This window comes from Zonotrichia leucophrys, chromosome Z (genome assembly GCF_028769735.1).
Source record: "Zonotrichia leucophrys gambelii isolate GWCS_2022_RI chromosome Z, RI_Zleu_2.0, whole genome shotgun sequence".
Lineage (NCBI taxonomy): Eukaryota > Metazoa > Chordata > Aves > Passeriformes > Passerellidae > Zonotrichia > Zonotrichia leucophrys.
The window spans coordinates 28,187,450-28,212,154 of NC_088200.1; the positions used below are offsets into that span (position 1 = coordinate 28,187,450).

Below are 24,705 nucleotides of genomic sequence, written 5' to 3' on the forward strand. Positions count from 1 at the left end.
ATTATGTCCAGTTACATAATTTCCATTCCCTCTGCATAAAAACCAGTAATCCAAAACTGGAAACTGTATTTTTCAATGTATTGTGAAACTTCAGAACAGTCAGATGAGGACAGAGGGGGCATTTAAGCTTCATACATATGGTTATATTTGCTGTTAGTACTTTGCGTAGCATGCTTTGATTTTGCTGTGTAATTCTTGCCAAGACTTTGAGACATAATGCAAACTGAATGGGCAATACAATGGGGAAGGAATTCAGTGTTGAGCTATCTGAGGGGAATGTACTGGAAAACAGAAACAAAAAACAATGCACATAGATACTTGCTCCTAGGTCTAATCTGGTGCAATGATAGCTGAATTTCTGCTTTTTCTTATTTGTCATTTTTTTAAGAGAATCTTGGATCAACAAGAACTCTTGGAAGGTCCACAGGGGTCAGAAAATGCACGCTTTGGATCAGCAATTGCAGCACTTGCAGACATTGATTTGGATGGTTCTAATGATGTTGTAATAGGTGCACCTCTGGAAAACCAAAACTCGGGAGCAATTTACATTTATAATGGATTTCAAAAGACTGTTCGTACCAAATATTCTCAGGTAAATAACTGTGTTGTGTAATGCTGTACTCGGTGCCTTTAAATCTGCTCGAGGAAAACAGAAGGCTTTCTGTGCTTTAATTGGCTACTGTTTCAACCTCTTAAAGGAATGCGGTTATTCCCGTGGTTTATTTCGCATTTTGTGCCTCTCCTCCTTTCAGCTGTCAGTATATCCAGACTGATGTTGTGGTGTTTATAAATGAACCATATAGAGGAAAAGCATGTGCAAGATGCTCATTGTGAGCCATTTTTGATGCCGGAGTGTGAAGTCAACTACTATCCTAAAACTGACACCTATTATTTTCAGGTTTTCAGTGTTTATGTACAGCAATGAAGATTAGATAAATCCCAGCTCTGCAAATTAAAAATACATTAATATTAAAGGTCTTTCTCTGGTCTTCCTATATACTATAGTGGTAATCTTATTGTCATTTTCTATGCAGATTTTCTGGTTGCAGCAAGTATTTGTTAGAACTCCTATTAAGCTTCGTATTCTTTGGGTTGCTCAATGTGAGATGGAAAAAGTTTCCAGCTGTATCTGGCATACAGCAGTCAGTTAGTTGATCTGCTCCCAAGACAGAAAAATCTAGTCCTTTGTCCACTCCAGTAGAGGAGAAAGAAGTGCTACAAAAGCATCTGAGAAAACACCCACAAATGCATTTTGTTTAAACTGTACATTGCATGTACAGGGAGTATCAATGAAAATCTATTAACCAGGCTACTATCTACAGACTTAAGCATGCTTTGGCAAACTCAGTAACCAAACTCTCTTTCCCAGAAAATTTTAGGTTCGGATCCTGCTTTTGGACAAAAGCTCCAGTTCTTTGGAAGATCAGTAGATGGCCATAGAGACTTAGATGACGATGGCATTACTGACGTATCAGTTGGTGCTGATGGAAATGTGGTCGTGCTATGGTTAGTGTACTCTTTCTTAGAAAGGAAGCAGTTAGTGCTTTAGATGCAGCAGTTGAACATGAAGTTAATTAAACAGGAAAAATAAGCAAATTTAAAAGCTCTTTTGTTCCACGTGTTCAGTGCTAGCACACTTAACTGCCTCATCACTGCTATCAAAACTAGCTAAAAAAAGAGTATTAGACTGACTCTCTTTCAGGCATTTATCATTAAACCACTGAAAGCCAAGGCAGTACACAGGGCAGAGCCAGGGTATGTGGGAGGAAGCCAGGTGGCAGAGCTTGCTGGGCAGGACCTGACCAGGAATAAGAGGACCGGGAGACATCTTCCTGCTGCTGCTGTGCAGTCACATGGTCCAGAGGGAAGGGGCAGCAGCAGGGAATGGGGCTTGATGGAGCGTGTTTGTAACAGCAGGCTGTGTACCTCAGTAGCCAGAGTATAATTTTGATAGCTGAGCGTGAGACAAGTGAAACCACATCTCACACAACCTGTGTGACCTTTACTGGCTGATAGGCTGCTATGGGGGCAGCCTTGTCCTGCAGGGTAAGGACAGAGAGCAGTAATAGAGAGCTGACAACTAGTTCTGGCAAGAAACACATTTGTAATGGCAAATTGCCTTTGCCACAGAAGTCAGAGTACTTTCACAACATATAGAAAGGTTTCACAGAACCCAAATCATCTGCCTGCCTAAGTAGGCTTTGATTTCCACTCCTTGCCTGAGGAGCTAAATTCAAATGCTGTTTCCTTTCCTTTGCCTGTCTTCATGCCTGAGGCTCCCCATTGTAAGAAAAATATCAGTGAATTGCTACTTCTTTCATAATGAAACAAGATAATTAAAAATGAATGGTGAGTTTGGACCTTTGACTGCTGCTGCTGCTGGGAATTTCATTAAAGAAAATTATGCTCCTTGAAGTACCAGCCTTTATGTAGATTTGATTAAGATGCTTGTTCTTCTTTCACTCTGACATTTGGGCTGATTAATGCATTTCATTCTGATTAAAGTGTTTGTTTTCACATGCAGCGTTCCTTTGAAACTCTTCTTCAAAATCTTGTTCAATTACATTAAAGTTGTTTTTCAGAAAAGTTAAATTATTAAAAAAAAATGAAGAATTACCCATCCTCACCTTCCCAGAAAAGCTCTAAAGGAGCAGAAGGTTACTTATTTGGAAAATAGGCCAAGAGCTTTATTCTCTGATGCCTTGAGGGATTGATCGGGGCACAGGCTCAAGCCATCAAGCAGCCATTAATTTGACATGAAGATATGTGTTGTTATTGCTGTAAGCAATGATATCAACAAATTCATGTATACCTAAGGAAAAATAATTTTACCAGTGCCATTAAAGGAAGTTTACATTGGGAACCTAAAAAAATCGATACTAACATTTACAGATAGTATTGGATAACAGCCTCTGTATTACCTAGTGTTCTTCAAAACACCATGTAACTTTTGAAATATATTTTTCAGGTCAAGAGGCATTGCAAATGTGTCCATAACTGCTTCATTTAAGCCTGAAAAAATCAGTCTGCTGAACAAGAATGCAGATATAACTGTCAAAATATGCTTTCAGGCTTCATTTAGACCTGCTAAGAAAAATAATCAAGTGGGTAAGAGTATTTCAATGATTTGTCTTATATTAATTTCTGCAAAAGTCCATTTTTTAAATGAGTAAGGGAAAGTCTAAATATGTATTAGATTGACTATCAAGAATCACAAAATTAATGTAAAACTTAAGTGCTTGAGAAAGTGTTTTTAAGACCTAGTTCATCACTGGCTCCATACTCTTTGAAAAGTGGAGAATTAACAGTATAGAGGACAGCTGTGTCCTTGTTGTTCAATAATCCCCAAAAATGTAATTAATGAGGAGATAAGTTCATCCAACCTTCCCTTTTTCAACAACAGACTGCATAGTTTTCCTCTTCATAAAAAGAAAATTAAATATTTTTCAGAGGGTCACAGCAGTTTTCAGTGGGAGGATGCTCTTCTTTTCAGAGCACAGTGAATATTTCTGTGACCAGCAGTGGGCTCCCATGAAGTTTTTAAGTTCAGTCTCACAGACAACACCATTTGAACTGCTTCAGTGCTACATAAAGTGCCTTTAGGAGCTCATGATTTTAAGCTATAAAATAACAATGAACTTTCACAATAGAATAGTCATAAAACAAAGAGGAGGTGGCAGAAATTATTATGTGATTGAAGAGAAGATGCAGATTGTTTAAAGTCACCTCTGAGTTCAGTGACATTGTTGCAAGGCCCCTTTACCTAGGGTAACCCTGGCCCTGCTGACTGGCTTCCTGCCTGACCTGCAGGCTCAGACATCTGCAGTGGAGGCTGGATTGATTGCCATTTGATGTGCCCCTTGCAAATCAGGACCTAAACCTGTTTCACTCCCTTGGAAAACACCAGAGAAAGTATTTTCATTTTAAAACTGTTCTGTGTTTAGCTATGAAAAACATGAAATACTTAGTGTGGTCAGAGAGCCTGGTCCCTGTAATACTGAGCATAGTAATGAGATCACAGGCAACCATGCTCAGTCAAAAATGTACTGTTATTCTTCTTGTAGCTATAAAGTACAATGCAACATTGGATGCAGATCTTCAGTCCTCCAGAGTGACTTCTAGAGGATTTTTCAAAGAAAATAATGAAAGGTACATGCAGAGGGATCTTGTGGTGCATAATGAAGAGAAATGTGTTCATGATGTCTTCAGTGTACAAGTAAGTGCAATTGCAAGTACTCTTGCATAACAAAAGATCAGAGGAAGGCGTGGATGAATTTTTGACTGTAATGTGAATTTCATGGATGGTATACTGAAACCCAAATCCCCTGAGCTGAAAAATACTTAATAAGATTATGATTTCATAGAAACTAATAACTGTCACATTCAGTACAGACTTTTAGGATAGGAAAGAGGGTTCTTAATTGTGTTATTCAGCTTTGGTGTAAAACAGAGCCCATGGTCTATAGTTTCAATAGATTTTAATTTCCCTCTGAGTAGACTGTTTTGTAAGAACTACTAAAACATACATGCAGATGTTTTCTTCAGACTAACATTTAGGCAGAACTTGCATGCATCCTAACCCATGATACACAACAAGGAATTAAATAGAAATAAGCAGGTCTCCATTTTTCTCCAGAACGAAAGACTGAACAGAGCCCTGAGGCTTGCCTTAAGCTCTGTTGCATGATGCTAGGTCAGGTAGAGGACTTCTGTCCCTGCTGTGGTTTGCAGTGACCTATTGATCACATTTAGTGCCATGTGGAGCAGGGAGCCACAGGACTAGATGGTGATTCATCCAGGACTGGAAAAATGAGGAAACATGGCATTTACTGTGTTTTAGTGTCACTCAGGCCCAGATGCTCTTTGTGATGGTAAGACAGAGTGGAATAGGAGTTTGACTTCTGCAGTTAGATGAGAATGAAAGCTATCTGATGATGGCTTTGACGACCAGCTCCTACAGCTGCAGACAATCTGCATGTTCCTTAGCCCTAGTAGTTACTGTAATGTGCACAGTCTCCAGGAATCCTAGAAAAATCAGTTTTATCATGGAAATCACACTGAAAACTGTCAGTCTAGAGGAGCCCACACTGGTCAATTGCACAAAATTATTTTCTTTAAGAAATGAAGCTTTGAACTGTTGCTTCTCCTTGTTTAGAGCAAGTATTATTTTACTGCGCACTCTCAATTCACAAGAGAAATTAGCAATTTTATGCAGTTTTCTGTGCTGGCAGCCATCATCTGAACCTTTTGTGTTTTACAGGAGCCTTCAGATGCTGTGAATTCACTTAGTTTGCGCATTGACATTGGCCTTGCAAATCCTGGCTCCAGCCCTGTCCTGGACATATCTTCTCCAGCATCTGTGGCCTATAGTGTAAGTATGCAGATTTACTGTTCAGAATTGCATGGCCATACACATCCATAATGTGTGGCCTCCACAAACACCAAAGGGAAACACATGCAAGTGAAAACTGGTGCTCTGTGTAAGTCACATGGAGGGGTGTCCCCTGGTTCCTTTCATACCTTTGCCTGTGTTACATGAGCTTGCTCACATGCACACACACACACACACACACACACACACACATCAGCCACCGTAGCACATAACAAGCGTTTCAGTTCAGCCATGTCACCATTGATGTGAACTTCTAGTTGATGACAAAGATGAATTCTTTCAGTTTATTCTTCAGTAAAGGGGTAGAGAGAAGAGAGATGGAACTAATTTGACTACATCACCTTTGTTGTCATTGACGAGTAACCTGTCTGTACCGTTCTTGGATCAGTTGACATGTTGCAACACATTATTCAGTTCACTCGTTCACTTGTCAAGATTTTTCATGTCCTTCAGAGGGATTTTCTTATCTGCAAACCAAGAATGCGCTTCAACTTGAAGGTGTTTGCACTCTAGTGTCTTCAGATCGTGTTAAAAGTTGAGCCCTGTCATTCAGGAAATGTTTTTGTTTTTCCTAGATTCCTTTTATTAAAGACTGTGGTGAAGATGAACTTTGTGTCTGTGATCTTGTTCTGAATGTTCAGCAGAAGGCAGATGATGGGTAAGAGCTGAATCAGTGGAACTGTTAAGGTCCAGTGTCCAGTGTTTTCAACAGCTGGTTTGTCTGTAGGCTTTAGATTAATTTCTAGAGGGGAATGCCTTTCCAGTTCAACATCTACTTAGAAACAGCACAGATAAAAAGAGCAATGGCATTTTAATCCAAATTTAATCAAGGAAAAAGAGGTAGGATAGGGATACAAACACGGAAGTAGGACTCTAGGACTCTTGTCAGCTTAGACCAATCCAAGTTTGGTACCTTAGAGATGAGGACATAGTGAGTATTTGGACAAATTGTATGTGACTGGCCGCTGTTGGGAAAGGGAGAACAATGGGAGAGCAGCAGCAGCTGCAGCAGCTGCTTTCATCCCTCCCACAGGGAGCAGCGAGGATCCTGCAGTAGCTGTGCCAGTGGGGAGTTGTGATCAGCTATCTGGGCAGCACATATTCTAAGTCCATGTCAGATGTATATGCATATATGTGCATCAGAGATAAGACTGCCCATGTGGGCTGCCCACTCTGTCCACCTTCCCACCAGCGAAGACCCCTTGAAAATTCAGCAGTCACTTTGACAACACATAACCAAAGTCCTGCACGGAATACAGTAAATCTATCTGGTTTCAGGAAACACCATCACAGAATTTCTTATGCCAAAGGGTTTAGAAAGCAGAGTGTTTAAGTGTGTACAATGTAGGAAATGTCTTGCTGTGCTTGTTATTTGTTGTTGGCTTCAGGCAACACATTTTCCTGATCCACAGCTGTTCTAGTACCTCTATTTACAACAATGGACTTTATTTTCCAACAGCAAACAACAGTTTATTGTCAGCAGCAAAAACAGAAGACTAACATTCAACGTGAAATTGAGAAATAAAAAGGAAAATGCATATAACACCAGAATCCAGGCTACATTTTCAGACAACTTGTTTTTTGCTTCATCTTCTTTACCGGTGCGTGATACCCAGCTTCACTGTTTCTGTAATTGCCCCTGATTTTTGAACTTCTCAGAGGAATTTTCTTTTTTCCTTTCTAGCAGTGCCTATTCCAGAAAAGAATGTGCATACAAAACTCTCTCACAATTTGTTTTCTTGGATACCAGAATTATTCCCCCAGCAGATCAGTTTATTTAGGTCAAGGAGAGATATTTCCAACTCAGCATAAAAGCTGGCAACTTTTCGAGTTTGACCTCACCTCAGACATCTTTTCCTCACTTTAGGCCTTGGCACCTACATCTGCTTAACTCCCAGCAGCATGCCTGAAGCAGTTGCTGTGCCACAGGGAATTTGTATTTGATACATCAGATGTGCAGTATTGATGATGAATCCTTAAAACACAGACTTTGGATCTAGAAATAGTGTTACTGCCAAGGCCATGTGTTCCAGCTACACAGTTAATCAGATTGACATGATGGCTATACCAAAAGCTCTTCTTCCAACAAATTTTATCTTAGAGAAAGCATAAGAGAGGAAATATGCATACTATTTTGGGGAATGCAGTATACCTATAATTCAAATTGTTGCTCCCAATTCACAAAGGATGAAATGCAGATTTCAGTGCTTGGCTTATATGGTCAGGCTCCTACTGGAGAGGTGCGTGATAATACTGGGGGTGAAATCCAGAGCAATCCCTGTACTGAAGGGAGAGGAGGGATAGCATTCATTCCTGCCCAACAACAGCATTATTCTGAACAATGAATTGGCAAAAGTACTGCACACAGCACTGGGGGTGCCCCTCTACCTCCCCATCCTGTTGTGCAGCAAGATTGTTCATTTCAGTCCTGCCAAAAGACCACACTGGAGCTAGAATTTTCTTTTGCTTTAGAAGCTCTTTTGCTTAGAAGCACTTCAGCATGCAAGTGAAGTTTGGACCAAAAATGTGCCTGCTTCAAGGCAGGAAGAAAAACATAAACTCAGTATATATGGGTCTTTTTGGAGGTCTTGTTTTGAGGGTTTGTTGTGGGGGTTTTTTGGTAGCACAATTCATGAATGGTAAATGTCTAGTAGGAATGTTTTTTTACAAAAGACAGTACTTTTTAATAAATTCTTCTCTAAGGATTGATAATTGGCTCTGGTCTGTGAATTTGTCTTTGAATCAAGGATGATGACAAGCCAATATTCTGGAAAGTAGTAAACAAACTATTATGTATGGCAGATTTTCTTACAGAAAGTTTCATTTCTTCCAGCTCTAAGACTGTGTTAATATATCTGCAAAAGTTCTGTAAAAATTCTGTAAAAAAAAGACTTACAGAAGTTAGTGGTAGAGGTGACCTGTACTCTCTGGCCTGTATTCCTCCTTCCAAGCTCAGTACAAAGTTCTAGTAAGATGATTGCAACCTACAAGAAATTGATAGGTTGCAATGGTCCTTGTCACCTTCCTTGTGACTTCCTCCTGGCCCTGCCTATGCCCCACCTATCTGCTGCATCTCTAGGATTTACTGCCATAACATCTATTTTCACTCCTCCTTACCATAATACATATGCTGTTGAAGGTACACACCTCTCTGCCTTATCAAAACCTGACATAAGATGGTGTTTCTATCTGTTTTCTCTGCAGAGTGATGGGACTGAAGTCTCGTGTCAAACAGGAACAGCACAAAGTACAGTCATTTGCCAAATAAGCTATCCTGTTTTCAGAACAGGACAACAGGTACAGCTAGCATGTTTAAATAACCTTGAATGATACCCAAAACCTTCTCTGCTGTTGCTTTTTCCTAAGTCTGCATTTATTGCTGATAAATGTTTCTTAGATTTTACAACAGAGGTATTGTAATAAGCAAACTAGCGCTTAAAATATGTGACTCCCTGTCAGATTAAAGGACAAAGGATTCTCAAAACTCATTTGTCAAAACTCACAGCTTCCAAATGCTGCTGCAGTTATGTGACTTTTGGAGAGTGAAAGCTGGGGACAGAGAAGCATAGAGCATCATGTGCAGGCTCCTGAGAATTGAGCACAATTCCCATCAATTCCCTCCTGCAGTGTGAACCTGGGGTAACTCCCTCACCTGCTCAGTGAAACTCATCTCTTCAAGAAAGCAGTATTGTTTTGGGAGGAGATGGGAGGCCCACACAGCCCTAAGATGAAGTGTGTATCTTTTTTTTCATATATACCATAAACCTCAGGATATCCACAGTTTCATGAAATCTCTTATTCCTCAAGGGCAGAGTAGAAACTGGGTTCTAGCCTCTAACATAATCAGCTAGAGCAATAGGAAACTTGCTTGAAAGAACAGAAGCATGATGTCCTGTGGTGGGACATGTAGAATAATGAAAAAAAAAATCATATATAGAAAGTTCAGCCTGTTCTGAATGTTAATGGAACAGCTCAAAGTGGACCTGCTGGAACAAATTGAAGAAAAGAGTGAATACAAAGCTTGTGTCAATGCTAGAGTTTAAAATGAAGGAATTGTGAACACCTTTTGTTGCAGCTTACAGCTAGTTGTACACAATTTTAAAATGCAAATGACTCAGGTTTATGTAAGAATGCCAACTTGTAGGGGAATGTAAGAACAAATTAATTCTGACTATTAAGACATTACTGAAATATTACATGGAAATCTGTAGAGAATTCACATATAGAGGGCAGTTCTAGATTGTTACACACATGAATAATGTCTTTTGGGATGTTGTACCAACTTGTTTACTATGTGTCATTTGTCTCTTCTGTAGGTATCATTTGATATTAGCTTTGATTTCAACCTTAAAAATCTTCAGAATGTGGCAGTTCTAAGTTTTCGTGCATGGAGGTAAAGTACATAATGATATGAAAGCAAGTTAGGTATTAAAAGTTTATTTGTATAAAACAATATATTTACACTTGACTCAAATGTGTTTTGATAACAGTGAAAGTAAGGAACAGCAAGACTCGGACAACCAGGTCGCCTTATCAATTCCTTTGCGATATGATGCAGAAATTCACTTCACAAGGTACGCTGATTTATGTAAACAGACAAGGGCATTTTGACAAGCTACTTGAAGTAACAGTCTTGAAAGGCCACTAAAATATAATGAAGCTTTGCTTTTGTTTTGGAAGTCATAAGAAATTCCCTCTTCACCAGTAGTTGCAGATTTGTCCATCCTTCCAACCAAACTTACATGTGAAAATTTAGGAAAGTTGTGGACCTGTGTTTACTTCCAAACACTTGTTACAGATGCTCCTGTGAGCAGAATTGATGAAAAGGTCAAACAGTGCACGTGGTTTTGATAACATAATTAGTATATACTGTATAATAACACTGGGCTTCTTGGCTCAAATGTAATGACATTGGATCAAAACTGGAGTTACAGTGATCAAAACTAAACAAAGGAATATCAGAAGAAAAAATACGCTCCCCTCAGTAAAGGAGGGAAAGAAAAAAAAGAAAAAAATTATGGACGTATCTGCTGAACCTAGAGCAAGAATATAAATTTTTTTAGCAGTTTGAGATAATGGTTTGAACTCAGACCTGAGGTACACCTGGCAGATTCTCCCTTGTTGCAGTTGCACTGGCACTGGAAGCAGACATCCTGCTTTCCCATGCACCTATCCAGATTCTGGCTCAAACCTACCCCCCCTGCTGGGTGCCAGCCCATGTAGAAGGCAAGTCAGGGCTGTTGCAAGAGACATCCTTTACCCTGGAAAGGTAAGGAGAGGCAGCTGAGCAGGCAGGGGGAGAGAGACCAACAAGAAGCCTTTTAAGACCTTTTATCTTTATGTAGTGCTCTTGAAAGTCCTTATCTTGAGCCCTGGAAACACTTGGTGATTTGGGATGCACTCAAACAGTAATTAGTCTGTTGCTGTTCCAAACAAGAATTATTTCAGTTACAGTTTAACATAGATTGCAACTGAAACAAAAATACATGGGTATCACTCTTGGATCAAGGTAGGATGTTTGAATTATCATCAAAGAATAGATTTATTTATCTCTCCCAAATACTGAATTTCTAGGATCAACATGTAATTACACTTAATGCACTTGGTCACCAATTCTTGATGAAAAAATGCTTTTTCATCCCAAAATGTTAAAAAATTAGTAAATATAAATAGATCTAAAAATCCCAGTTGATATTCTCTTTTATTTAGAGAATAACAGAAATTTTTAAAAGAGGGAGCTGCTTCAAAATGCACAGCAACTATGGATCCAGGAAATTAATATTCAGAGATTACCATAGCTACAAGTACTGTTGGCTGCTGTGTAGGATGAGCTGGAATAGGGACCACAGTACAGAAGAGACATGCATCATGAATAGGTGCACCAGTCTTGGAGTCATGCAGAATTTTTGAGATTATTTTAAATGCAGAAAAGCATTTAAGTCAGTGGTTCAAGTTCTTTCAGCTTCTTGAGAAAGTTGCATGAGAGCTCACCAGCAGCAGCAGAGACTGCAGGAGCATCTGTGCAGAGAGCTTCGTAGGAAATTCAGATGGTGCAAACTTGAATCAGTGGGTTTAATTAGCTGAGAAATATGGATTGAAATGAAATGCTTCAGAAGAAGTGAGGAATGGAATCTATAAAAGTTATTCAAGGGAAAACAAGAGTTTGAATTCAGCTACATCTCCTGAATATGAAAAAATTCAATTTCATATGCACATCAAAGAATGAAGGAATACCTACTGCCAGAAAATAGTTAGTTATTTTTGCAGATAATAAATTTTAAAGAATTAAATAAAATGCATATTAAGCCGTGGCATAACTTGGCTTAGAAAGTATTTACCTGGAATTAGTTCTTTCTGAGGCAGGTGATGCAGCCAAGAAGTAATCCCTTGAAATACAAGAGTTGAGAAAAAAGTATTGTTTTGCTGGTGTTAAGTCTTTCTAGGGATAATTTCCAGAGTTTCTAGGAGAAGATGTAGCAATATGTCTTTCCAGAGACTTCTGAAATGACTAGGAAGCTGATACTTCACATCTGGGAAGGACTGGAGTCTTCAGCAGTGAGAAAGCAGAAAATATGTCATGTGTGTTCTCATTGGAGTCCTTGTAAGCAAGTCCTTCAAGGAAAGGGCCCATGGGAGAAAGAGGAGGTTCAGAAAGGATCCACAGTGCAGTATGGAGGACCATCATTGATAAGGAAGCACATCTGTGAGACTTACACACATTAAATTAGGATGGTACTCATGGATGTTACCCAGATTAAACAGGGAGAGAACAATAAAGATGATAGATTCCTTGTGGAACAGGAAGAGCTGATGTAGGAGTTGTAATAGCCTCTATTTATTGTTAACTCACCAGTTTGCTTTTTGACTGCTCAAATTAGCCTTCTAATGAAAGGTAATGATGAAGAGCAGATACAGTTCTGGCATGATTTAGCAGAGGAGCTGCTCACAGGTAGCAAGCAGTGGGTGTGATGCACTGCACAGGGGTGTTTTCCTTGCCTTTGAGCATGGTTCCGACTAACTGAGCTCCTCAAGCACCCACAGTTCCTTGCACCATTCCCTTCCATCACACACCTGCGATTCCATGCTGCAGTGAGCTGAAACCACCCTTGTGTTACTTCGGAAATTCTGGATTTTAAACCTCATAATTACTGAACAATGTGACCCAAAGAGGACTATGAGGGCTATGTGATATGTGCTGTCTACATAAGCAGGGTGATGGCTGTGTTTCCACCCCCAGCCACTTATAGATGTGCCAAGGGAGACAGTCAGGAAGGCCCTTCCTGAGTAAAAAGGTGACTGCAAGGGTGAATGTTGCAGTTTGTGCACAGAGAAGAAGTTTGCACTATGGCCCTGAAACAATGCAGGGTCTAGAAGCCTGAGAGAGCCTGTATCCTGTACAATTCTCTTGTCTTAATTTCACATGTTTGTTCCAGCTCTGGGCTTCAGCACACCATTTTCTTAACCAACTTTGTAAAATTCAAACAACAATCTAAGTGACTGACTTCTCTCTCTGTACTTCTGACCTGTTTCACAAAGGCATATCCAGTAACATATGTTTTCAAAGCAGCTGCCAAATTGAAATGTATTGTTTTATGGTTGTTAACCAGGCTTGCCAATATCAACTTTTATGAAGTATACTCTGGTCATAACATTCCTTCCACTGTGAATAATTTTGAAGATATTGGCCCCACGTTCAACTTCTCAGTTAAGGTTAGTAAGTCTGTTTTGTTCTGGTTCAAGAAGTTGCCTTAGCTCCCTCTGTAGCCTGCTCCCAAAACCTTGTTTAAAAAAACACTCCTGCTTTCATTGTCTGATTTTGAAGCTTTTGAATAAGTCAAATAAGAAAAAAATAATTGCAAATACCATAAGTTCTTGGAGTCTTCATAAGGTTAAGGAAGACATTTGCACCAGTAGAATGGGGGAGGGATTGGTCCTGCACTGTGTATATATTTAGAAGATGGTTAATGCTTAACTTTAGGCCAGCTTCGACTGTTTTTTCACAGAGTCGTCTGACAACTTGATAAAGAAAAACAAGTGTTTGCGGGCTTGGACTTTGAAACTTGAAGTTTGGCAAGGGTTAAGGACTCAAACCTGATGCAAGAACTAGCCAAATCACAGTGCTTATTACATAACACAGAAAAAAACCTTAGATCCAAATATGCAACGTGGAAGAAAGTTAAATTATGTTCCATTTCCATTCCTGTAACTGCTACTCCAAAGGACTAAACAGGCCTATTGGCTGTGGCAGAACATTTGCTTTTCAAAACATATTTCATGCAGTTAATATGAACTCTGCTAAGAAAACAGACAGGAAACTGGAGCTATACAATATACTTTCTGCTTTACTATTCACAAAATTACTACTCCAGTGTCTTAGTAAAAAAAAATTGATATAAAAGGAGTCCAGTTCTTCCATACTCATCCATTATTTCTAATTTTCTTGGTGTATCAAATAATTTATGTGTAGAATTAACTCTTGCGTTTCTTGCTTTGCAGGTAACAACAGGAAGTATTCCAGTAAAGATGGCATCTGTAACAATCAATCTTCCCGAAATGACCAGCAAAGGCAACCCACTGATGTACCTAACTGCAGTCACCACAGATGAGGTATAGAACTGAATTCTGTTTTGGGAGTTTATCAGTACTACAAACATTAATTATCTCCCCAATATTATGGCTTAATTTAAGGGAATCCATACTCTTTCTCCTTGTCCCTTCCTCATAAAGAGGGAACCACAATGCCAGCAGTACACTAGGTTATTACTTTGCAGATGTGGAGTATCTGGATCTCTTCAATTAGGTCCTTCTCCAAGTTCCTGAGAAGTTTATTTTAAAAATGATATTATTAGATGAGGAAAAGCCCTTCAGGTCAATCTAGGGACAAAAAAAAAAGTGTCATAAGAATTACTTACTCCTGACCAAAACCACATACTTTTAGTTTTCTAAAGAATTCAGTGTTCACACTTCAGCTTTTAATAGCCACCATCTAAGCCTGGAAATATATATTACTACAGTGAGTATAAACTCCCAAGTAGCATGTCATCCACTCTCATTCCTGCCATCTTTCCTAGGTCAGAGGTGTTACTTGTGATGCTCAGATAAATCCACTGCAAATAGGGAAAAGACCTTATTCTCCATCTTTCATGAAAGAGAACTTCAGAGCTTCCAAAGAACTGGTGAGTAAAACCCAGGGCTGCAGTAAGCAGGACCTTCTGAGCTGAGGGAAGCAGAGCTGACCTTCTGAGCCCACTGCTGTGCTTGTGAGGAAAGCTGTGATGGGGTGGCATTCCTCATTTACAGAGCAGGAGCTCAGCCTATGGATATTCTTTCAGATACTGCATCTGCTTTAGCACATCCTGTAAGCACTCAATTTGTATGCACAGAACGGGAAGGGCAAGGGGAAAAATTCTACATGTTGCAAGAATATTTTTTAAAGTGTATTTTTAATGCATGCTGTTGCTTCTTCTTGCTGTTTCCCCGGGAAGAACTGTAAGAACGTGAAGTGCAGTACCATCACATGCAAACTGGAACACATTGCACTGAAGGGAGAGTACTTTGTAAATGTGTCCACCCAAATCTGGAATGGAACCTTTGCTGCCGTGAGTATTAGCTGCATCTTTATAGAGAATACAATATTCAAGTATTTTCAAACTCCTGATATTTTTCAAAGTCCAGTACAGAGACCTTACTAAGAGAGTACACAGTACTCTCAGAGTACTTACGGAGTACAGAGACCTCAGTCTAGAAAGACCTTCCTTTACTTTGTATTGGTGTTATTTTTCCCGATTGAAAACTTGAACGTGAAAGTAGTGAGGCTGCATAACAGAGGTGATAAAACTTCAGTCCAGCACAGAATCTAAGAAAATGCTATGATAGTGCAACCTTCACTGCTGAAAAAAAAAGTTTCCTACATCTGTTAGAATCATTCTTGGGGAACTAGAATTTCCACAAAACTCATCATAGGACAGCAGAGCACAGTACCATCATAGTCTGTAAAATAATCATGCTTTTTAGCTTTTGAACATCACAGCGCACATCGTGGTCATTTTAGATCACATCCAAATACCAAAGCCCTGTTAGTGCTGCCAGTTCTATTTGCTCTACTTGATAGAGAAAGTGTGGAAACCATCTTTAATTGATTTTTTTGTGTTTATTAGAGTCGGTGTTAAAGAAACAGTCCTTGCTTAGAGACCTACAGGATGCTTCAAAAAACCATCAATATCTCAGCCTATTTTCAATCACTATGTGTCCTCCAGGATATAACTCATCATGAGTTACCAGACTTTTGAAGTTAGACAATGTTTGCTTCTTAGCTGGGCAACCAACCAAATGATCTTGGAGCCCTGGGTTTGCCTAATGCGTCAGGAACATGGCACAGTCTCCTTGGTGTGTCTGGTGATTGTTGTGGCAGGTATTGACATTTAACAGCAGGGCTGTTGTCAGCTCCAGCATTCAGCTGTTAAAAGGAAAAGGTCAGGTTGATATTGTTAAATATGTTATGGCAGTGTGCGACAAAAAGCATCTGTCTGTCTTTAGTGTTTTTATTTTTCTAATCAGCTGGGTCAAGACCATTTGTTAGTGCTGTTAGGTATGCAGAAGGTGGAGACCTGAAAAAAAGGTTATTACCCTCACTAACAAGTGAGTGGGAATGGTTTGTTTACCATCACTGGCTGATGGGAAGGAAAGTTCATATGTGACAGTTCTCCTCACATCTCCCATTTTGTAATTTTCTATTTGGTTGTAAAAAATTCAGCACAAATAGTCTTGCAAGCACTCTCTCAATCATGCACATTATCAACCTTTTTATTTAGTGGCAATCAGCCATTGTCCAAGAAGGACATGGCAGGTTTGCCAGTACCTGCTAAGCACAGAAAAGATGTGTTTAGGAATTGAGGTGCTTTGAAAAGTTCTCAGGTGTTTTTCTAAACTTTTAGGTGTGCAGGACACACCACTTGGGCAGATGGCCACAGTGCAGGGATGCAATAACTCACTGTAGAGCCAGTCACTTTGGTCTGTTGGCCACTGCAGACCCACAGCTGCCCACAGTATCTGGCCCTGCCACAGAGGAGTGGCTGAGGAGGCAAAACGGCAGAACAGGCATTGCCTTTGGGTCAGCTGGAGAGAGTGGTCCTGTGCTCCCACGGAGCTGAGGCCATTCCTTGTGGTGCTGTGGAACTGCAGCAGTGAACTCACAGTGTCTGCACAGCCATGCACCTCTCCTCCAGTACATCCACAGAGGGAAGTGGGATCTGGCACAAGGTCCCTTTTCAAATAGGAATTGGCTGAAGATTTTTGTCATCATCTCTGTTTTAGCTGAGAGAGCTATGTCAGAATTTGAGACGTGGAGAGGAACACATAGTGAAAGGAAAAAATAAATGGGGAAAAACAGAAGCACTGGATAGAAGTGAGGGCGGGAGGAAGTAAAAGAACATCCAGTTTCCATTTCTTTCAAAAGCCAGAGATATATTCCCATCTGTCTTTTGTTGCTGTGTCTTCTTTTCTCTCTGCTATTTCCCCCCATCTCTTGCCTGACAGCTTTGAAATAACTATAAAAAGGGTTACATAAATATTTCCTTCTGTTTTGCTTGAACTGTACATTAAAGAAAAAGAAAAACCAGTTCCTCAATGTCACTGCTAAGTGGATTACTGATATATTATTACTTTGATTGACATGTTTGCTAGGGAAAAATATTAAATTAATTTTCTTAATACTGTGATTTTCTTTTCTGGCTGTGAAGTCCTCATTTCAAGGACATCAGACTTCAAGGACTTTCAGAATATCTACATTTTAATTGAGTTGCCCTATTACAGAACTTTACAGTTGTTTTAATCTTCTCTTTCAGTTAATTTTCCAGACATTACAACTCTCTGCAGAAGCAAAAATTGATACAAATAACCCTGAGTTATTTATCATTGGAGAGAATACCCTAACTGTAAGTGATAGTTAAGTATATTTTTTCAACTGCTCTATCTTTATCTCTGTATTAAAGTGATAGTATTTCATTTTCAGCATCCTTTAGGAGTACACAGCAACTTGATTATGTTGAAATAATGTATCATTTGACTATATACAAGTCCCTTAAGCTATTAAAATATTTTCATTTCAGCCCATTGCTATAAAAACCAGATATAGTTAAAACCTGTAGGTCTTAAATTGTAGAACTCTGAGAAAAAGTCAGCTAGAAACTTCTGAAATTCAGAGAGCTTTCTGTTCATGAAAAGATCAAGATTTGGCTTTCTTGCTGCAATGGAATTAATTTTTATAGATAAATGAGCTCTGGGAAACCTTCTCACAAATCTGACTTATAGTTTTACTTACTTCTATAAGAGTATGGTTTAGGTTTCTACACAAATGTTTGCCAAAGTTCTCCAGAAAATAATCTCATTTGTAAAGGAATGTGGAATATTTTTAGCATTTGGAATAGCTGTCATATGGACAATGTGGACACAGTTAATCTCAAGAGAAGTCTTCATACCACTGCTTTATTAGTACTGAATTCTTCTTCCAAGCTTTCTATACACAAACATAAAAAACTCTGGAAGAATATAGTAGTACTGTGGAAATTACTGTTGTAATAAAAGAGGACGCCTTATTCTCTTAGTCTGTCTTGAGAGGAACACTCTTCCATTTGCAGTACTAATTTCAGATTTATTTTTACAGGACTTAATAGCCTATTTTACCCATAAAATAACCAAGGCTATTAAAAAGCAAAATGCAAATTAGTAAATGAGTCAAATATATGTAAGAATGTGCAGCATAGCCCATTCACAGGCAATAGAGAATTCAACTAAATGCGTACAAAGCAGTTACAGATTGGTCTCTCTCATTGTGTGGTGTGATCGTCATCCAATACCATTTTTAATCACTGGTTTCTCATGGGTCACTCTATTTTTTGTGAAGAACCTGTAAATAAGCCATTTTGTAATCAGTAAAACCTCCAGTGCCTGAAGAGCAAAGGAAGTATGTTTTCACAGAAAAATTACATGCCAGTATTTGAAGTGTTCTGAGTGCTTCAGTTTGGCATGGTATTATTTCTATTATGAGATGAAGCTCATTACTATACAATGCAAATATTCCAGGTAATTGCACAGGTTTTTTAGGTAACTCATGAATAAGTATTTTTCCACATTTGAAGCATGGTACTGCCAAATCTACATTACCAGAAGTTCTGTTGGCAGTTTCAGGAGAACTAGAATTTAATTATTCAAATGACAGTTGAAAAATGAAAGTCAATTCCTCCCCCAGCCATTGAAACACGTGCAACTGGGACTTCTACACCTTTGAGGCAATAGCTGAACAGACCCTGAAAGTTTTCCACAGGGTTCCTTGGAAACCAAGTGGCTTTTGGGGATTTCCAGCCTGACCTTTACTCAACAATCTAGTGCCCTGTGAGAAGTCTTGGTAAATGTGCCAGGTTGTGAAGGTACATTCTCCCTAGAGCAGACACTTTGACACTTGTAGTCAGTACCCAGCACAGTACTTCTTGTCAGGCCAACAGGGATACCCAGTCTGCCCTTCACACTTCCTTGGGAACAGGACAGTATAGAAGCAAACAGAGCTTATTTCCCTTCTTACCCTGTTAATTTAAATGGATGTAGTAGGATACATCCAATTTAATATCTGCCTTACTCATCCACATTCTATATACCTAGTCCCTGGAAAGACCAGGTATTTCTGAAATGCAGTTCATCTCATCCTAAATTTGATCCTGAAAATAACTAGGGTGAATTAGGCTCTTTAAAAAGTCTGTCCTCCTTTGGGAGTCAAGGAACCATGCTGTAGATAAACTCCAGATGAGTTGAATCCCAGTCTCATGGTGTCTTACTGACCACAGTTTAACTTCAGGAAAGATAATTTGTTCTTAGGCATCAATTTTCCTTTCCAATAGTGCCACTTCACTGTTAATCTAATGCAGAAAGCATTACTAGGCAAACTGCATATATGAAATTGGCTTCTTACATTGGATGAACTGGGTTGTTGTTTAGCCAAATAAATGAATATTGCCTTCTGATGCTACATGGGGAAGCTGCTTAGGTATTTTTACGTAAAAGCTTTCGCATTTTTTCCAATTTGGAAAGGACTGCCAGCTGGAGGCCAGAATGTTAACCTGCTAGAATCATCACTATGGCCATTCAGTTAGAAAATACACAAAGCCATCCTGCCTTGGTGAAATGAATACACATAACCACACCTAGCACAACATTGGAGCCTTCCAACAGAAATTACTTAAATCACTGAAATGTCAGTCCAGTGCAAGTTTCCCAGAAAGCTTAAGATTAAATTACTCCAGACAAATGCACTGAACAACCACCCTGAGAAAATAAACCAGTGTGACTTGTTTTATCATGTTTCAGAAAGGAAAAAAAACTTTCAGCTAACTGCATGTTGTTCCAAGATTAAATCCAAAAATTTGACAGTTCATAAATATTACAGCAATGTCTCTCCAAGAAACTCTGTTATATGTAATTATATATTTGGCTATACCTAATCCAGCTAGATAGGGTATCACCTGAAAACTAACTTCCAGACACTCTATACTCCTCTGGGAGCTCTCTGGTATTGCTTGTGGTTCAGGAGATGTAGGTGTTCCAGAGGTGCTCCTGTTTGACCTATACATCTTGCAGCAAATCCCTGCAGTTGACCCAGGAGAACACAGATCACCATGAGATCTGTCAAGTCATTAGTGGTTTCATAGAAGGTAGGAACAGCAGGCAAAGGAGACTGAGGCACCTGCCCAGCAGGAGGATTGGAATTTCAGCAGATGTGATGGTGTCTGGCCTCAGTGATTAGTGCTGCCTTCTACAGCTGCTGAGCACAGATAACAGGCTCTGACAACGCTTGGTGAAAAGGAGTGCTCCTCCTGCAGTCTGGTTTTGGGGCTGTGTAAACATGGCTGGTTTACACAGCGATGGTGTGTGGAGCCTTTGAAAGGCCTGCTGTTAATGGAGAGGCAGCTGGCAGGAGAGATTGGCCTGTTAAGCATGGCCTCTAGTCCCTAGCCCCTGGCTGGCATTGCTGTGTGCCACAGTGCAACCAGACACCCATGGACACCAGTGAAAGGGCTGCAATTGCTTGGCGCATTCCAGTCACTGATCCTGGAATAGGTGCAGTCCAGGCATTCTTGATCATTGGTTTACAAATCCTACCTTATTTGCAGTTCACATGAGCCCCTAAGACACAATCTCTCTGTTTCAGATCCCAGTTACAATAATGAAGCCGGATGAGAAAGCTGAGGTACCAGTAGGTGTTGTGATTGGCAGCATATTGGCTGGACTCGTCTTGCTGTTGGTACTGGTTGCTGTTTTGTGGAAAGTAAGTTGGTACTTATATCTCAAAACCAGAAAGGGATAAATAAATTTGGGCTATTTTCTTTGGAATCTCTCTTCTCTAGTGTGAAACAAAACCACATCTGCAGTTTGGTGGTATGAATAATACTGCGTTGACATTACACCCTTGACATATTTTAGAAGGGTTTATGAAATGAGTCCTTATAGAAAGCGGTAAGATGAAGATGTTAAATCACCTGCCAATCATTCAAAACAGGGGCTGTGACATTTACTTTTTTTCCTTTCAACACTGTCTGCCTCCTTCCATAATATCCTATCTGGGCTCTGAACACCCATGATATTCCCAGTGGACAAGGGTGGGGATTATGAACAGGGTGAGAGAGGACATATTTTGGACAAAAGAACAGACAAAAGAAAGGGAAAGAAAGGGCAGGGGCAAAAAGTAAATTACAAAGGTTACATAGAAAAAGGGGAAAGTTTTTCTGCGTGCCAGGGCATTGGTGTTTGAAGTGCTTCTTGGCACACCAAGGCATCATGGAAATGTCCATATCTCAGCAGGGAGAAAACTGGCTAATCAGCACTGCTGCTCTAGCATTCAGTTGCACCAGGTAGGAGTTTAGGGCCCACCTCCTTTCATGTTAGAGGCAGGAATTGTCTACAAATCAAACTCTATAGTGTATGCGTGCACACAGGTGCATTTTTACCATCACAGTATTTAGTTTTGCTGAGCAATGAATTATCAATGACTGACTGCAATGTGGTGTTATTTTAATACTTCTCACAGCTTGGCTTCTTCAAGAGACAGTACGAGAAAATGACACAGGATATAGAAGATGTCGATGAAATTGCAGAACTCACAAAGGACAAAGACTGAAGATGAGTTACATGGATAAAGAGGAGATCTGAGCCACCAATAGTAGTTGTGATCAGTCAGTCCTTCAGATGGAGTGCCTTAAAGCTTAGTAACATTTAAACATTTTTAATGAAAGTGTCTTTATAGATGAAATATTTTACAGATTCTACTCTATTATAAGAGTAACTGCAGGGCAGTTTGGTTTTTTCAAAAATGATTTATAATGCCTTTTCTTGTAAATTTTTGCCTTTCAAACAAACTTAACCCTTAGAACTGGCAGGTCCGGAGTATACAGTAACATACTGTTCCAGCAGCCCTTCTCTTGATCCACTGCAGAGTGAAACAGAAGAATTTATTTCAGATTATTGTGGAACAGCATCACTTGGTAATTCAGTTGACAAGTACCACATGTGTTAAATGACATTTTCTATTAAGCTGATGATGAATGTGTGGTGAATACTGCTTCCAGACTGGGAGAAGAAAAGTCATTTTTTCATTGACTGGCTCCATCCTTATTGTTTTAGAAAAATAATTTCCACCAGCAAACCTTTGCTTTAACTGATCTATAAACTGGGAACTGTGTATGAAGATGTCTGTCTGGATGCTACAGGACAACTGGTTGGGCAAAGTCTTCCAAAAGTTCACCATATTTCTTGCACTAAGGTCACAACTAAATTACTGAAGGATATTGTTTTGGGGAAGTATTGTCTAATAGTATGTATAACTGTCTTCTGCATACTTTCTTCCTGAGAAGAAAATATGAATTTCATAATCACTTACAGCATGTTCTCTGCAATGTTATTACTCATTTTCATCTTGAGAAGCACGACTACTGTTATGCTGGCCTTTATACTCTCGGTCCCTCTGATATCAGTTTGGTCTTTGACATAAATAGAAAAGACAGTCAAGATCTTGTCTTTAATTCTGTACTGAAAGATTTTGCGAGACTAAGAGCATAGAGTGAACTAAAGGGGATAGCTGACTGAGGACTTATGCACGTTACAAAAGGGGATAGTGAAGATCTAAGCTCTGTAAAATGTTTACTGCACTTACTTCTTTAGCATCTCAGTGCCCTCCAGGAGACCAAAGTTCAGTACAACCTCCTTACCTACCACATTTTTTTTGGTCCTACCTGTTCATGTCTTGATGAAGTTAACTTATGTTTTATACAGTGAAGTACTGTAGTGCTCTGGAATGAGCTCTGAGCACAACACTTGAGTGACTTTGTGTTGGTTACACACCTCAAGTTTATCACATGCTGTTACGCTGCCTGATTATAATGAAAGCTCAGTCTTATACAAGGCCCATGCTGTAAGACTGGTAACAGTCAGGGGAATTGGCCTTTTGCTTGCCTTTCTCTCTCATGCCTATCAGTTAAACTTAAAATTGATTATGAGAGAAGATGTGTGTGTTTTTTGCATGCATGCTGCCATGCAAGTGAGATTGTCTCCAACTTGAGGTGATTTACTTGAAGAGTAAAACATGCAAATGTGCCTGATTGAGAACACGAAGTCATGGTTTCTTCCCCCCAAAGCTGGCTTGTAATTATGCTTAGGCACTTTTCCATTATTTTTTGAGGGACTAGGCTTAAGCACATTTGAAAGTTTTACTCAGTCTTTTTTAATAGCTAATCAGTCAAAAGCCAACTATCTCTTTGGCAAATAACAGCTTCATTTGCAGCAACAGCTGGATTATGCTCAGTGTAGTTTTATATGTTTTGAATTTATTTTGTGTCTATGAAATGTTATGTTTTGGGACATTTTGTTGCGGTTTTTCTAACATTCTGAAAAACAATTCAGATTCTTATATCAATTATCAAACAAGATTATTGCCATCAGCTGAGTCTGTGACCAAAACAAATATTTAAAAAGTGGGAAAAAATATCAATTGCATAAATCTAAAGAATAAGCTCCTGACTTGTAATTATAAACTTTGAGGGCAAATGCTCTGAGAGTAGAAAGAAAAAATTTGTCTGCCTCAATTCTTATATAAACTTGTGCAGAAAAAAATAACCCCTACAGCCATGTATGTGGGAAGTTCCTACATAATCAGGGTCATGCACTCCAGAGCAGAGAGGGAATTTCACAATACACCAGATGGTAGAATTTTCAATTTCTGGTGCTGCCTACCAGGCAATTCAGGCCTTGACCCAGATTTCCTTCTTCTGCATTCAGTGGGAAGTACAGGTCAATATCCAATATGCATCTTCTTTGGGGATTTAACAGTTTATCAATCAGGTAGCAATGATTCAATTCACTAGCCTTCACTGGGTTATAGTTTGACATGGACAATATAATTCTCCTTCCCAGCCTGGACACAATACTGCTTTTCCAAAATAAAGGGGAGACATAGCAATGGGTAAGGTTTTTGTATTCTAACCTAACCACTCCAAGTTACTAGTTTATTTTTCTTTTACAATTAATACTTAAATGGATATTCAGTTTTTGTAATGGGTAAGTCTATTGCACTTTTAAGTTGGCACAACCGCAAATAATACTGGAAATATTATGTATATTTTGTATTTTGTGCAAGGGTTTGGTTTGTTTTTTCCGTTTAAGTTTACTTTTTTAAAGCAGCATGTTTTAAATACCCTGAAATTTTCAGCTTCAGCATGTACTTCTGTTTGTGCTTGCAGCAAAAAAAGTCAGCAATACCTTCAGCAAACTCAAGTTATATCTGATTCTGGTCTTGAAATCTAGCTGCTGATTTCCTGAAGTACTAGAATCAAGTCCAAAAATCTGAGTAGGTTTCATGTGAGCCTATGTATAAAATTGGAATATACAAGAGAGTTTATAATAAAGTTGACTTCTAAAAGCTAGCATGTAAGCTCTGTGGGAGCAGGGACTGTATCACTGTGGTGGCCTGTCTGAGGGCCTAACAGCATTACTGCAATAAAACCCAAGACTACTGCTGAACACAGACTCATTTATTTTTAGCACCCTAAAGAGAACCAATGCTACTGGAAAAGCACTGCATAAAATGGGGCCAAATATGGCTTTGTCCCAGTAGCACACAGTGAGAACCTGAGGGGATGACTCTGCTAGGTAGACAAAGACACTGCACCTGAAGTCTTGCAGATCACAGTCCAGAGTGAAACATAACCAGTAAGTTGTACTGTACTGTAACCCAGCTCACCTAAGTGCAAAATATTTGTAAAGCTCTAGCTGAGTAG

General features: G+C 39.3%; 1 protein-coding gene and 1 long non-coding RNA gene across 3 annotated transcripts in view; one reads left to right on the forward strand and one right to left on the reverse strand.

Moving 5' to 3' along the window:
• Positions 1-5,878, reverse strand: part of LOC135459997 (uncharacterized) — a 30,152-nt gene extending 24,274 nt beyond the window's left edge. Inside the window, exon 1 of the long non-coding RNA XR_010443135.1 lies at positions 5,734-5,878. This is a non-coding gene — a long non-coding RNA (uncharacterized LOC135459997). The remainder of the gene's footprint in view (positions 1-5,733) is intronic.
• Positions 1-24,488, forward strand: part of ITGA2 (integrin subunit alpha 2) — a 67,531-nt gene extending 43,043 nt beyond the window's left edge. For both annotated transcript variants that reach the window (XM_064736529.1, XM_064736530.1), the window contains exons 14-30: positions 389-592; positions 1,370-1,506; positions 2,969-3,108; positions 4,065-4,216; positions 5,261-5,371; positions 5,968-6,050; positions 6,852-6,993; positions 8,597-8,689; positions 9,709-9,785; positions 9,883-9,966; positions 13,000-13,102; positions 13,889-13,999; positions 14,464-14,568; positions 14,878-14,991; positions 17,236-17,325; positions 20,589-20,705; positions 21,465-24,488. In XM_064736529.1, coding sequence (XP_064592599.1) covers positions 389-592; positions 1,370-1,506; positions 2,969-3,108; positions 4,065-4,216; positions 5,261-5,371; positions 5,968-6,050; positions 6,852-6,993; positions 8,597-8,689; positions 9,709-9,785; positions 9,883-9,966; positions 13,000-13,102; positions 13,889-13,999; positions 14,464-14,568; positions 14,878-14,991; positions 17,236-17,325; positions 20,589-20,705; positions 21,465-21,554 — 1,953 coding nt within the window. In that variant the 3' untranslated portion in view covers positions 21,555-24,488. The remainder of the gene's footprint in view (positions 1-388; positions 593-1,369; positions 1,507-2,968; positions 3,109-4,064; positions 4,217-5,260; positions 5,372-5,967; positions 6,051-6,851; positions 6,994-8,596; positions 8,690-9,708; positions 9,786-9,882; positions 9,967-12,999; positions 13,103-13,888; positions 14,000-14,463; positions 14,569-14,877; positions 14,992-17,235; positions 17,326-20,588; positions 20,706-21,464) is intronic.
• Positions 24,489-24,705: the final 217 nt, after the last annotated feature.